At 40.4% G+C, this 14,340-nt stretch overlaps 1 protein-coding gene across 1 annotated transcript; it reads right to left on the bottom strand.

Annotated features, from left to right (window-relative positions):
• Positions 1 to 4,898: 4,898 nt before the first annotated feature.
• Positions 4,899 to 14,340, bottom strand: LOC132026019 (olfactory receptor 6K3-like). The gene is made up of 4 exons (XM_059413962.1): positions 14,320 to 14,340; positions 9,835 to 9,885; positions 8,922 to 9,777; positions 4,899 to 4,963 (listed from the first exon to the last, which is right to left on the bottom strand). The coding sequence occupies exons 1-4, from the start codon at positions 14,338 to 14,340 to the stop codon at positions 4,899 to 4,901; spliced, it is 993 nt and encodes a 330-aa protein (XP_059269945.1).

Raw genomic sequence — 14,340 nt, 5'->3', positions numbered from 1 at the left:
CACATATGTGCACGTGCACACACACACGCATACATGTCCACACATGAGCACACACGCATCTCAGTTATTCTCATCCATGGGTTCTCCACAGGTCCTTCGATCAGGGCAGGATCATCTTTTTGTCTTTCATACCCCCTGGCATGTCTTAAACACTTGAAAATCGCTTCTTTCATAATGCATAGGTTTGGAGCAGACCTGCAAACATCATTAAAGCCAGAAAAATCCAGAAGCAAGGAAGGTGGGAAGGAAAGTATAAGCATTCATAATGTAGGCCATCACGTGGTCTAGATGATTGGGTGTACTATCTGATTGAAAAAAAATGCAGAGCCCAGAGCTCCAAAGATGGACGTTTCTCAGAAGCCCTAGGGCAGTGCCCAAATTCAAGCCTCCCCAAATCTTCACTGAGTCTTCACTGTGTTTCATCCCATAGGTAGGAAATGGATGCTTTCTCCCCAGACCTCAGTGACCATAAACTCACCTCTGCCAAATGCGGGAGGACTCTCCTTTTCCCTGGGTCTCTGCATGTCCAAACGTCCTATCACCCTCCCGGGTAGGGCTGTTATAGTCATCCTGCAGGACACACTAGAGGGGAAATGAGCTCCAGTGAGGCTTTATCCCCTGCTAATAAGTAGGAAGCAATCTTTTTCCTCATGAGGTCAATTATCAAAGCCCCTCTGCACTTTCTTTTCATTAGATCTCCAGGTCAAGGGAAGTCACTCCTACGAGGAAGACTCATGGATTCTGGTGATGATTGTCACTGCCTTGTCCTTTTATCATTATGATTCAACCAGTCTCCATCTTGGTATGGAATTGGGAGGGTTCTATACAAAGAACATCTTGGTAGGACCCCATCCTTACAAAACAACACAAGAAATAAAACAGTGTTGAAAGTCTTTTTTGGGCATGTTAAGTATTGTGAATAAATTAATGAAAACAAAATAGAACAATTTCTGTGAAAACACATCACTTGGAAAAATGAACCAGTACTAAAGAAGACGATGAAAGAACATCCACTTTTTCCTTCCAACAACATACATGGTTCTTCAAATTATTCCCATTGATTCTGATGAACTCTTTAAATTTCTTATTCTTCTCCACAGAATATTTGATCGATTGGTCTATAATTCTTATATACCATTTTATTTACAGTGTGTTACAAACATTGTAAAATAAAACATTTATATTAACTTTTTCTCATCATTCTTATAGAAAGTATCTTAGAAGTTTTTTGATACAATAACATAACAATAGGGTTGCATCCTTTGTGTGAAAGTGATTAGTGAGAGTGGCTCAAGGGTGTGCAGTGTTAGGAAGAAGGAAGTTGGTGACTTAGAATACTTTATAAAAATAAACTCATATTAGCTACCATTGCACAAGATACATTTATTCTTAACCACTGAAAAGAATCAGGGAAGATCTTTTTCCTTCGTGTTTCTCTTCAAGTGTAGTACTACTACAGAAATTTACTGCTAAGAAATATTATATATGCTCTTTTGAATATGCAATTTCATCTAGATTATCTACTAAAAACTAATCTGTTTTTAGTATCAGCAACATTTGGCAAATTTACTTTTCAGATATAATCTGTGGTTCATCTGTTCACTGTTTCTAGAAATAAAATTATTTCTATGAGAAAATACATAAATTAATAAGAATAGAGAGCGACTTAATTTGCTTTAAGAAAAAGAAATGCTTCCTTAATCTGTATTTGTCCCCATCCAGGTGTTAGGACATCTAGAGTTTGAAAGGGTTGAATGACAATAGTGCCCCCTCTTTAATCTAGCAGCTGCAGCTGTGGGTGTGAATCCTGGCGTCCCCCAGCCCCGTGTAACTCAAGGGAGTGTCTGACTGGCAGATGGGTACCTGTGGCAGCAATATAGAAGGACATATTTGCACAGGCTCTTTATTCTCTAATCCCAGTAAGTTTGTTGCTTTCAGAAACAAGAAAAAATGTCTTCTCCTCACTCTTGTTTCAAAAGCACCACACAAAAAGTATAAACAGTTGAGCTATAGCAAACCTTTCTTGACACTTGGAGAAATCAGTACCCTTTTAGATTAACAGAATCATTTCTAAATCTTTTGGTTTGTTTTCCTTCAGTATGATAATTTACATAATACTTAACTGACAATAGCTAGTGTTTGCATGGGGGAGCATAGCTCGAATGTATTATGCATATACCACGGTCTTTCTGTGGACTCTCCTGTTCCCGGGGTGCATTTGTCTTTCCAACTCCTGCTGCTACAGACAAGAATGCTGACATAACCATGAGAATTCTGGTTGTCCATGGAGCAAGATCCCACATTTTCTTTCTTTTTTTTTTTAATATTATATTTATTTATTTGACAGAGATCACAAGGAGACAGAGAGGCAGACAGGGGAGGCGAGGGGGAAGCAGGCTCCCCACCGAGCAGAGAGCCTGATGCCGGGCTTAATCCCAGGACCTAGGATCATGACCTGAGGCGAAGGCAGAGGCTTTAACCCACTGAGCCACCCAGGTGCCACAAGAATCCATATTTTCTGATGAGGGTACCATGAAGCCTTCAGTGTGGTGCCAGACTTAGTCAGTCAGAGGTTTTGTTGGATAATTTTTTGTTTCCTTATCTAGTTTTGTTTGTTTTCTTTATTTTTCAAAATCACTGGGTAGAGCTTGGGATACTGTGTAGGACCAAAGTTTGTTCCTTGTATCCAAAGCCTCCTCTCCACTCCCAGGGGCCTGTTACAGTGGCCCTTTCATTGTAATGGTTTCCTTGGTAGGGCTCAGAACTCTAATTCTTATGGCAGATGTAGCTGTAGACCAGATCTTTTACAAGTAGTCACTAATGGGCCCTTTTCTTTGTTGATTGTGGCATCCTAAAGTCAGACTTTTGAGGCAAAGATGTCCCAACTTTACTTAACATGCCATCCACCGAAGAACAGGGACAAGGTTTTAAATCCACCATTTGATGAAGAGAAACATCGATACCCTTTAATAAACCTGTATCTACAGGCTCCAACTTTTATCTATCAAAATCCAAGTTCTGTTTGGAATTTCCAACACTTTTATCAAAAAGACTACTTCAAAATATTTCCCAGCTAAACCCTTCTCTTGTCTGTATTGATCTCTCTTAAATTTTGTTTTATATATAGTGTGACTTTACATTTTGTCTAATGAAGTCGCCTTTCCTTGTTTCCACAGATTTTTGTTTGTTTGGTTGGTTGGTTGGTTGGTTGGTTGGTTTGGTTTGTTCTGTTTTTTGAGATACGAGTGTGATGTCTGCTGGGAAGTATGGTTTTGTGTTCTGTGTGTCTTTTGGGTTTAGGGTATCTAAAGAAATTAATATAAACTTGGTTTTTGTCATTTTGTTGGACAGTTGAGGAAGAAAATTTAAACATGGAGAATAAAATTACTATTTTCATACCAAAATTTTTACCTGCATTTTATAAAGATAATTAAAATGATTGTGCATAAATGATGATAGAAACTTAAAGCAATAGTATTGGATAGAGCAAGGAGAGGAAAGTTTTCAGAGCTTTCCATTAAGAAGTCAAATGAATCATATTTTAATTAAAGCTGCCATTTTATGGATGCACAGGAGACTTTACTGCTAAAGAAAATAAAGATGCTTACCCCTGGGAAGCAAGCAATGACTAAGATCCTCATCTGTGTGTATCTGTGTGCACTGAAGTGTGTTGATGTAAATAGTGCCCCACACTGTGGTTTCTTTATGAACTGGTCTGGCAATAGTAATAATTTAGTCTTACTAAATGTATATACTTATTATTCTAATGAAGATCAAAATACACTACTAAAAATAAAAGTATAATTTACTTTCTTAAGTATCATTTTTGCTTTTTTTAAGATATCTGCTCCGAAGAACCTTATCACATAATCCTGATCCATAATGAAATAGAAAAGTTCCCTGAGATCTATTACCTGAAGCACATGGTCAGCTTCTGAAGTGGTGAGTGAATTTGCCTTTAATTACAACACTTCAGAAGAAAATAAGCAAAGTCTTCAACCCCATAATAATAATAAAAAAAAAATCTTGGCCATATATACATCAGGTGTTATAGCTATGACAGTGTACAAATGTGTTTTCCCAGATAGAAGGGAAAGTAATCAGGAGAACAGACAGAAAGTTCAGCGACAAAGAAATAGGCACAGAGTAGTTTTATTCTTCAATCTGTTAGAGACACAGAGAACAGTGGAAGGGCACCTGCAGCTCAGAATTAACCTCCAGATGTGCTCAAGGTTGTGCATTTGTATTTGACATGCTTTCGCACTTCTTCAGAGGCACGATCACGGAAACAGGTGTCTTCAAATGCGTTTAATGGTGCAATTATGTTCACCTTAACCTGTAATACAACTATTTGCATTTATAAGCTGCACACACTATATTATTATCTAATAATTCAGATGTAATAATTCAGATGTAATAAATTAAAATATATATCTACATCTATATAATTTTAGAAGTAAGGGGCACAAAAAACCCACAAACAAGCATACTGGAAGTTGTATGATGTATTATTTGTTTTTCTTTCCATCCATTGGATCATCCTGCATATTCCTCTGTGGAGATTTCTGTCCTAGGGGATTAGAACATAGGCCCAGGGTCTGCTCTGAAACCCCGACTGAGTCTCTTACTATCATGTCTTTTGGCAAACTACTTAATCTTTCAGGCTCAAGTACTCATTTGCAAAAATGAGGTTAAAAATTATACCTGCCTAAGAGGGAACCTGAAGATTAAGTAAATATCTGCACAGGACATAAGCAACTTCTTGAAAGGGTGGTAAAACCCAGCTCCCCGCTCCTCTCGTGTTCCCACAACACTGCTGGGAGCTTCTGCCCTGAAGGTCTTCCCTCGAAGCTTAGCGATGCCCTGTCTGCCTGTGGTACTGGGGACTCTGCAGACCTCTAGCCCTGGCACCGCCCATCGCTGCTACCCGAGGCTTTCCTCCTCCACTGCTGTGATTCCATCCCTAAGAGTAAGGGGTGTGGATAAAAACAAATGTTACAGGGGCTGCAGCACACGTGCCCAGTGGCTCTCAGAGGTGGTTCTCGTCTGGGCTTTTCTTTTGTTCCACTAGTTGTATTCGTTCTGTCATCCCTACTCTTCTGCTTATCTCTCTCCTATTAACACGACCGCTTTTCTTAAACTCTTCCCCAGGTGCTCATTCCCTCCTGCTCTCTGCTCTCCATAATTGCATTTGCTCCTGCAGTGATCTCGTCCACGTACAAGTTCTCAACTATTACTACTTCAGCGTTTTACCACAGTGGGTCCATGAGCTCCAAACCCACACATCTGACTCGGAACTCACCTCGGCTTCTCCTGCTAGCATCCCAGGGCTCTTCCCTCATGCACACCACTTTGCAGGATCACCACAGTCTCCTGAGTCGATCACGTCCTCTGACTGTGAGGTAGCCGCCGCCCCACCACTCCTCACCCTGCCCCTCTCCTGGCACAAAAGCAAAGCATAATACTGATCAAAAGTCTGCATATTGGAAATAGGTTCTCTCCACTGCTGACAACCCCTGACCTATCTCAAGTCATTTAGCCTTTCTATGCCTTTAATTCTTCTTCTGTAGGATGCAGAAAATACTAATACTGGCACACAAGGCTTCGGGAATAGGTAGACACTTTCAATAGCAGTAAGAGCACTGTGTAGTGTGGTGGGGTATGGAGTCACGTTCTGTAGCAAGCGCTGCCCTAAGCACAAGCTGTATTTCTTACTGAGTCTCTAGTGAAGTAAGATCACCCTCATTTTACAGAAGAAACACTGCCCAGTGAGTCTCAGCCTAAGTCAGCATACAAACCCACGCACTCATTCTCCCGTGACTCCAGCCCAGACACTCGACTGCCCCCACCAATATGTGTAAACATATTTTCAGTGCTTTAGAGTAGTGCCAGGAATATAGTAAACACTCCAGAATGTTGGGCACTAGTAGTCTTGGGTTTCTGTAGTGTATGTGTCATGTGTCATAATAATCATCAACAGCTTATTTTTCCTTCTCTAGACCAGGCTCCTCCTTCAGGGCAGTAAACTAGAACAGGGTTGACATGTAAAAAATAGTTGGCGTCAAATACATTAACTTGGAGCCAAGCGACTGGGTGAAATTATAATTTAGCCCACGAGATAGCTGTGGGGACACGTGAACAAGGATAATTAGGGACGGTCTGAAAAGGAAGTATGACAATTTACTTTGAGTGACAATCCTAATCAAGTCTGGAAAAAATGACCTCTTGAAAGATGGCATCAAAATGGAGTATCTTGTTTCATATATACCCGTGCCCAGCACAGGCTCCCCCTACACGCGTCACGGCTCTCCACCAACATTCGAAGCTTCTGAGTCTTCCGGTTATGATGTTCTTATTCTTATGTGTGCTGAGTGAATTCTTTCTCAAGACATCCACCTGCACTCACCTCTACCAAAGACCACAGGGACTGCTCTGCCTGTGTGGGTCTCCGGATCCTTGATATTCCTCCAGATGTTGTATCTATTATACAAATAATATAATATAATGTAATATAATATATTTTATAACACACACATAATATAATATATTTTATAACACACAACGCACACACATAATATAATATATTTTATAACACAAAACACACACACAATATATATATATTATATGTGACATATAATATATATATATTTTATATATATAAAAAATATTTATATATATATATATATTTTTTTTTAACAGGCATCCCAGGGAAGAGCAGGAAGGGGACGTGGGGGTCATAGGGGATCCCTGCCCTGCGCCACAGTGGAGAGCATCACTTTCCCTCGTGGGTTTAATTAGCAGAAAGATCCCCTCTCTACTCTTGTCTCATTAGATTTTAAGATCAAAGTTGTCACCAAGTATTTTCTCCTGACTGTACTTATCACTCTGAACACGGCGAGCCACTTTCTCCAGGGACGTGCGTCTATCAGGGCCTCATGCAAAGAGCGTGTTTGTGTTGGTCCTGCTCTTCTCACATGAACAAACACGTGCGGAAAGTCTTGAAGGAAATACACCGAAACCAGAAAAAAAGCTTGAAAGAATATTTAATAAAAAATAGACAAACCATAAGTGACTCTTAATCTCACAAAACAAACTGAGGGTTGCTGGGGGGAGGGGGGTTGGGAGAAGGGGGTGGGATTATGGACATTGGGGAGGGTATGTGCTTTGGTGAGTGCTGTGAAGTGTGTAAACCTGGTGATTCACAGACCTGTACTCCTGGGGATAAAAATATATGTTTATAAAAAATAAAACAAAATAAAATAAGATCATTTCCTAATAGGCATGTCATTGGGGGCTGTGCCAGTATTGAAGTGAGGGGAAAATGTCACTTTCTTCTCCTGCCGCAAATGAATGTGGACCTCTGTGGCCCTGAACAATTTACGTTGATCCCGCTCACCTCTCTGCTCACAATGTCTCCCCTTTTTTTCATGGGATTATTCTGTGCTCCATATGCTCAATCCACCGCTCTGTTGAAAACCCAGATTTCTTCCCCTCCTCCATCTCCTCCTCCTCTTCCTCCTTCTTCTTCCTCTCTACAATCTGTTAGCTTTTATTACGTAATCTTCTTGGAAATACGCATGGGATTTTTGATGAGAACACATACTTTCTTTCTCTTTTGAGTTTTGTCTAACGTTTCTTCCTGTGACTTAGGGGCCTATTTTCCTTGTCTAACTTCTTATAATATTTTTCCTTGAATTTCAAAAATAATAAGCCATGGGAATAAAAGGCACAGTATAGGGAACATAGTGATGTTGTGATAGTGTTGTGTGGTGACAGATGGTAGCCACACTTGTGGCCATAAAGAGAAGCTGAATCACTATATTGTATACCGGAAACTAATGTAACATTGTGTGCCAACTATACTCAAGTTAAAGATAGAAAAAATCACATGAGGGATCTGAAAAATTTTAACTGGCAAAATTGTATTTCTGATGATCTAGCATAGTGTGAACTGGTCTATTTCATTTGAACAACTTTATTGAGATATAATTTGTATCCAGAGACCATATGTAATGTATACAATGGGATGAATGTGGACACACACACACACCACACATAATCACCGCACTGACGTAACAGATGTATCCAGCACCTCCCAGAGCTGGTTCATGTTTCAGGTCACAATGCTTGTATGGAGTAAAGTATGAACCTTCACCTCCTCTACAGATCTTATACTCTTAACCACTCTGTTTTGTAATCTGTACTTGTTACTGATGCCTTTGGAATAATAGTAATAATAATAATACTTACATAGTAACAATAAAAGTTAATGTCTCAAAATCTATTTTAATGGCTTAAACATCGTATTTCCTTTCTCTTATCTCTCAATCTTTGTGAATCTGATACATTAAATGTGTATAAATAAAATGAATGTGTGAAATGAAATAAGTGGAAGCTATCAGTGTGTCAATGGATGAATTATATGATTTTTTTTTTTTACAATTGTATTTATTTGACAGAGAGATCACAGAGAAGCTGGGGGGTGGGGAGGGAGGAAGCAGGAACCCTGCTGAGCAAAGAGCCCAATGTGGGGCTTGATTCCAGGACCCTGAGATCATAACCCAAGCTGAAGACAGAGGCTTAACCCACTGAGCCACCCAGGCACCCCTATATGTTAGTTTTATGGTTTAGTATGTCAGGGTAACATTCAAAATCAGAGGGGCTAAGAGCTAGCTAACATCAACTTGCAGATGCAGTGAACACTTTCTGAAGGCAGAGATGCTTCTTTTTTTTTTTTTTTAAATATTATATATTTATTTGAGAAAAAGAGAGAGCATGAGTGGGGTGGGCAGAGGGAGAGGGAAAAAGCAGACTTCCCACCGAGCAGGAAACCTGATTTGGAACTTGACCCAGGACCTGGGATCATGACCTGAGCCAAAGGCAGATGTTTAACGGACTGAGCCACCCAGGCGCCCCAGGACAGAGAAGCTTCTTGATTGCAGCCTTCATATCCTTGTTTCTCAAGCTGTAGATGATAGGGTTGAAAAAGGGTGCAAGAACTGCAAACATCAGTGCAATAACTGTGTCCAAAATGGGTGGGAAAGTCGCAGTAAACCGCAGGTACATGAGGGACACGCTGCCGTAGAACATCAGAAAGACACCAAGGTGAGACGCACAGGTGGAAAAGGCCTTTTGGCGGCCTTCAACAGAAGGGATCTTCAGGATCACAGTGATGATTCTGATATAAGAGAGAGCAATAATCAGGACAGAGAAGATGATGGCCACAGCATGGATCACATCCTCAATCAGAATCACTGACGTGTCTGTACAGGCCAACTGCAGCACAGGCTCAAAGTCACAGAATATCTGACGGATCTGGTTGGGTCCACAGAAGGGCAGTGTGGAAATCCACACAATCTCTGGGAGCAACACAAGAAAGCCAAAGATGCAAGAGCCCACAGAGAGCTGAGCACAGAGCCGGGGGGTCATAATGGTCGGGTAACGGAGAGGGTTGCAGATGGCTACATACCTGTCAATGGCCATGGTGGTCAACAAGATGCCCTCCGAATTTCCAAGTGAATGAAAGAAGTACATCTGCAAGAGGCAGCCAGTAATGGAGATGGTCTTCTTCTCACTGATGAGGTTGGAGAGCATCTTGGGAATGGTGGTTGTGGTATACCAGATCTCCAGAAAGGAGAAGACGCTGATGAAATTGTACATGGGGTTGTGGAGACGGGTGTCCATCCTGACTGCAAAAAATACAGTGAGATTCCCGATAACAATAAATGTGTAGATGATGAGCAGAGGAATGAAGAGGAGGAGGCTACCATCTTCAAACTGGGGGAATCCAGAGAAGAGAAACTCTGTCACTGTCGAGGTTTGGTTAGTTCTTACCATGATCTCAGCAGCTTTAATTGTCACAGGTAGAAAGACACAGCTCCCTCCCTAGATGAAACATAAAGAGTTAGATCTCTTGGCTCATGTAAGAGTCAAAGGAAGAAAAGCTTTAGGTAGATGATCTAACTCCATCATTCTTGGATTAATTAAGCATCATTCTTGGATTAATTAATTAATTAATTAACTAACCAACCATCATTCTTGGTATTACATGCCAAACACAACTGTACACTTGTATTTTAATTTGGTAGTAAAAAAAGCACTCTGTATTCATGGAGCTGATATTCCAATGTAGGAGGCAAATAATAATAAATAAGATATTAACAATGTCATGTTTATAAGCTACAACAACTAAAATAAAGTAGAATATTAGGGATGCTAAAAGTAATCACCTTTTATAAGAATTCCCTTAAATTATTGTGAATCACACTAGTTAAATTCTCTAATGTTTCCTGACTATGGATTAGACATTGCAAATTTATATTCTGCACTTTCTGAAAAATCCCGTTTTCACTATTCTGCTGCTTTTTCAGACCACAGTGTGGTTAGAGAAGAGGGAAAAATTTTTAAGCTATGGTAGGAAATTATTTCCAGCAACAAAAAAGATATAGCTTGTGGAGACTGGCCAGCACAGAGGGAAGAGCTGAGTGGAACTGAGCTTTAGGGTTCCGGAAGAAGAAAGAAGCCTCAGTGGGTGAACTTGGAGCTCCCTCTTTAGAACCTTCTTGAAATCTTTCAGTCAGACTTCTAGATGTCAGTCCATCATATATATTGAAAAGAAGCAGAGTCTTATGGAGGTAGCTAAGTCTTCCCACACAGAACATTTATACCTTAACAAAGACCATCAAAACATGAGAAAGTTGGGGCCAAAATGTGAGAGTCCAGGACAATTTACATCCCTTGAAAGTGTCAGGAAGCATGAAGAGGTCTCTAAAGTCAGTACAAGGAAACTCATCAGGTATACCTGGGACTCTTCCTCCCCTGGCAATTCAGAGACCTGGTCTATCAGAGATAGAAAATCAGTTGAAGAGAAATGTTGAGAACACCAAGGAAGTTGAAAGTTAAGTTCTTTTTTGAGATAATGTTGAGCCATTTAAAAGTGAGCTCCTCATATGATTAACTTAGAGCACTTGATTATGCTGTATGCCAATAGTCCCTGGGAAGACAGCCAAATAGTTGCCCCGAGCTGCTACTATTTGAAAAATTACCCATAAGCAGAACCAATGTATAAAGCTTGCAACTTTACTGAAGAGTGGCATCTGGAATTCCAAGTGAACATGAGGCACGGGAAACATAGATGGACCCAGAGGAAAAAATCTTTGGCTCATTCTGAGATGTTTTTCAGAGATCTCATTACAAAATTGAATATATATATTTTTGAAAAAGATCTTTTAAGAACTGCTTTATGTAGAACTAAATTTGACAAATATCGGTTGCAGCTTCTAGAAAACCAAGTGCCCACAGAAAATTAGGAAATGTTGCTTACACGTATACATGTAAATCCCTCAGATTTCATAAAATATTATGCTAAGTGTTTTTCTATAGTTATCAATTGTCATTATTTCTTCTGCTCATTATAGAGCATCTGATACATGAATATTCATATATAAGAGTGTATACATTACATATAATATATAGATTCATTCAATGCAATCTCACTTAAAATCCAAGTAGGGTGTTTTTTATAGATATTAAGAAGCTAACTCTAAAATATATATGAAAATACAAGGGACTAGGGAAAACATTGTGAAAAAAAGAGAGCAAACCTAGAGGATAAAACTGCTGATAACATTTCCAGATTCACTATAATGCTAAAAAAAATCAAGATAGTGTAGTACTGTCAAGAGAATAGACACATTGATCAATGGAACTAAAGAGAGTATAAAAATAGACATTCATACAAATGTTCAAGCCAGAGAGAAAAAAGCATTTTTGGCAAATTGTACTGGGAAAACTGGAAACAAATGTGCTCAAAAAAAGTTTTGCATCATATACAAGAATTAACACAAAATGGATCATAGAATTAAATGTAAAACCAAAAACCATAAAATATCTCCCAGAAACTAGAAGAGAACTTCTTTATGGCCTTTGGTTCAACAAAAATGTATATGCCAGGGGTGCCTGGGTGGCTCAGTGGGTTAAAGGCTCTGCCTTCAGCTCAGGGTCCTGGGATCAAGCCCCGCATTGGGCTCTCTGCTTAGCAGGGAGCTTGCTTCCCTTCCTCTCTCTCCGCCTGCCTCTCTGCCTACTTGTCATCTCTGTCTCTCTGTCAAATAAATAAATAAAATCTTTTAAAAAAAATGTATATGCCAGAACATCAAAAGCACAGTATGTAAAAGAAGAAAAAAAAAAAAACCTGACAAATTGAGTTTCATCAAAATTGATTGCTCTGCAAACCACACTATTAAGGGAATGAAAAGAAAAGCCATTCTGGGAGAAAGTGTTTGTGAGACATGTATCCAACAGAAGACATACCCAAAATACATGAAAACTCAAAAACTCTTAAAGCCACAGTGAGACACATCACCATAACATACCTATAAGAACAATCACATTTTTTTAAAGCAAAACAGCTGGTGATGCCAAAAGCCAGGGGAAGTATAGAGCAACTAGATTTCTCCTTTAGCGCTGGTAGGAATGCAAAATGGTGTGGCCACGAGGGTTGATTTCGGCGGTTTCCTATGAAGTCAAACATACATTCAACATGTCACCTGGCAACTCCACTCCTAAGTTATTAACCCAAAATAAATGAAAACTTGTTTATATCACTAAATCCGACACTTGAAACCTATTTTAGCATACATGTTAGCTAATTAGAGTTTAAATAGAAGCTTGGAAAAAAATGGAAGTTTATGATTACACCAACACCTGTAAGCAAATATTTATCGAGGCTTTATTTATAAAACTGCAAGCAACCCTAATGGTCTCTAACTGGTAAAGGGATACACGAACTTGGCATATCCATGCAATGAACTACCCCTTAGCAATGAAAATGAGTAACATGTACACAACGCAGACTAATCTCCAATGCATGGTGATAAGAGAAAAAAGCCAAAGTCTGCATATTGCATGATTCCATTTATATGACTATTGTGGACTGGATATTTTCGGTTCCTGCCCCCTCTCATTCCTGTGTTGAAACCTCACTTCCCAAAGTGATAGTACTAAGAGATGGAGCTTTGGGAAGGTAATAAGAACTAGATGAGCTCATGAGTGGCATTAGTTCCCTTCTAAGAGTCTGGAGAGAACATCTTCGATCTGCTGCCTGCAGGAGCAGATACAGAGAGAAGCAGTCATCTACAAAGCAGACAGCAAGTCTTCCTGACCTGGACCTCAGAGTTCCGGGCTGCAGAGCTGCTACATATAACTGTCTTGTGTAAGCCACCCTATCTCTGGTACTTCTGCTACAGCAGCCTGAACCAATTAAGACAGAAACTGATACCAAGAAGGAGGGATACTATTCGAATGAATACCTAAAAATGTGGATGCAGCCTTGGAACTGGGCAGTAGGCAGAGGCCAGAAGAGTTTAAGAAAAGGTTTTTGTGCCCAAGAAAAGGTCAGTCCCAGGTGGATGGAATGTGGTAGTACCCTACATCTGTAGGAGATCATTAGTGGTAATTTGGACTCATCACTCCGGTCCTGCCAAGCCCAACTCCAAGCAGATCAGGAGAGCAGTGTGGGCCCATGGGAGTCCCCGGGAACAGACTTGCCCTTCCTGATCTTCTGGACTCTGCAAAGCTTAGAACAGTTGAATGGAGGGGCTTGGAGAAACCCAGGAAAGGAATCCACAGGCTGTCCTGAAATCCACAGAAATGTTAGGCGGACCCAAGCCCCAGGTGGATGGAATCAACTTGTGATTGACAAAGGGACGGTATTTAAGTTATGCAAAAGTTTTTGAATAAAGGACTTGAGAGTCCAAGACACAGTTATAAAATAATAAGGGGACGGGAGATTTCGCCTACTCTACCCTCCACCTCAAATATGTACATGCACTGAGGGGCCGAGGTGAACCCTGTGTGGTTTTCAGACCAGACTACAGGTGATTACAAAGGCTTTCCTGCGCAGGCTCCCAGGGAAAGCCACCTCCTGGCACTTGGTGGCAGCCCATGCACCATAACCTCTAAGAGAATTGCAACAAGGACTGGGGTCCTCTGGCTGCTTGTATCCCTTGCATGTCACCATTTACCCTAGCAATTACACCCCTACAGCTCTGTTTGCAGCCTTAGGACAAGGTCCTCTTCAGGCACTCCTTCCCAAGCTTCTTTAGGGGATGAGAGAGAGAAACCCCGGGGTCACTCTGTATCCTCCTCTCCATCCCAGAGTCCATAAAACTGCTGGGACCTTTTGTGCAGCACTCTGTCAACAGTGGAATGATGCTGCTGTTTGCACAGATGCCCTGACACTTGATCCATGACAGTTTTCTCAGGGAATGTGACAGGGGCTGGAGGAGGCACTTTCTCTGCTTTCCACCTTTTGCTCACATTGTCGATCAAAAGCTTCAT

The sequence above is a fragment of the Mustela nigripes genome, chromosome 10, assembly GCF_022355385.1.
Source record: "Mustela nigripes isolate SB6536 chromosome 10, MUSNIG.SB6536, whole genome shotgun sequence".
Classification (NCBI taxonomy): Eukaryota; Metazoa; Chordata; class Mammalia; order Carnivora; family Mustelidae; genus Mustela; species Mustela nigripes.
The sequence above is the reverse complement of the archived record's forward strand: the minus strand, read 5'-3'. Positions and strand labels throughout refer to the sequence as shown.

Coding starts and splice junctions, on each gene's coding strand:
- LOC132026019 (XM_059413962.1), bottom strand. CDS start 14,340: ATGAAGCTTTTGATCGACAAT. Junction 9,886..14,319: donor TGAAGCTTTTGATCGACAAT/GTGAGCAAAAGG, acceptor TGTTTCATCTAG/GGAGGGAGCTGTGTCTTTCT. Junction 9,778..9,834: donor TTAAAGCTGCTGAGATCATG/GTAAGAACTAAC, acceptor GGATTCCCCCAG/TTTGAAGATGGTAGCCTCCT.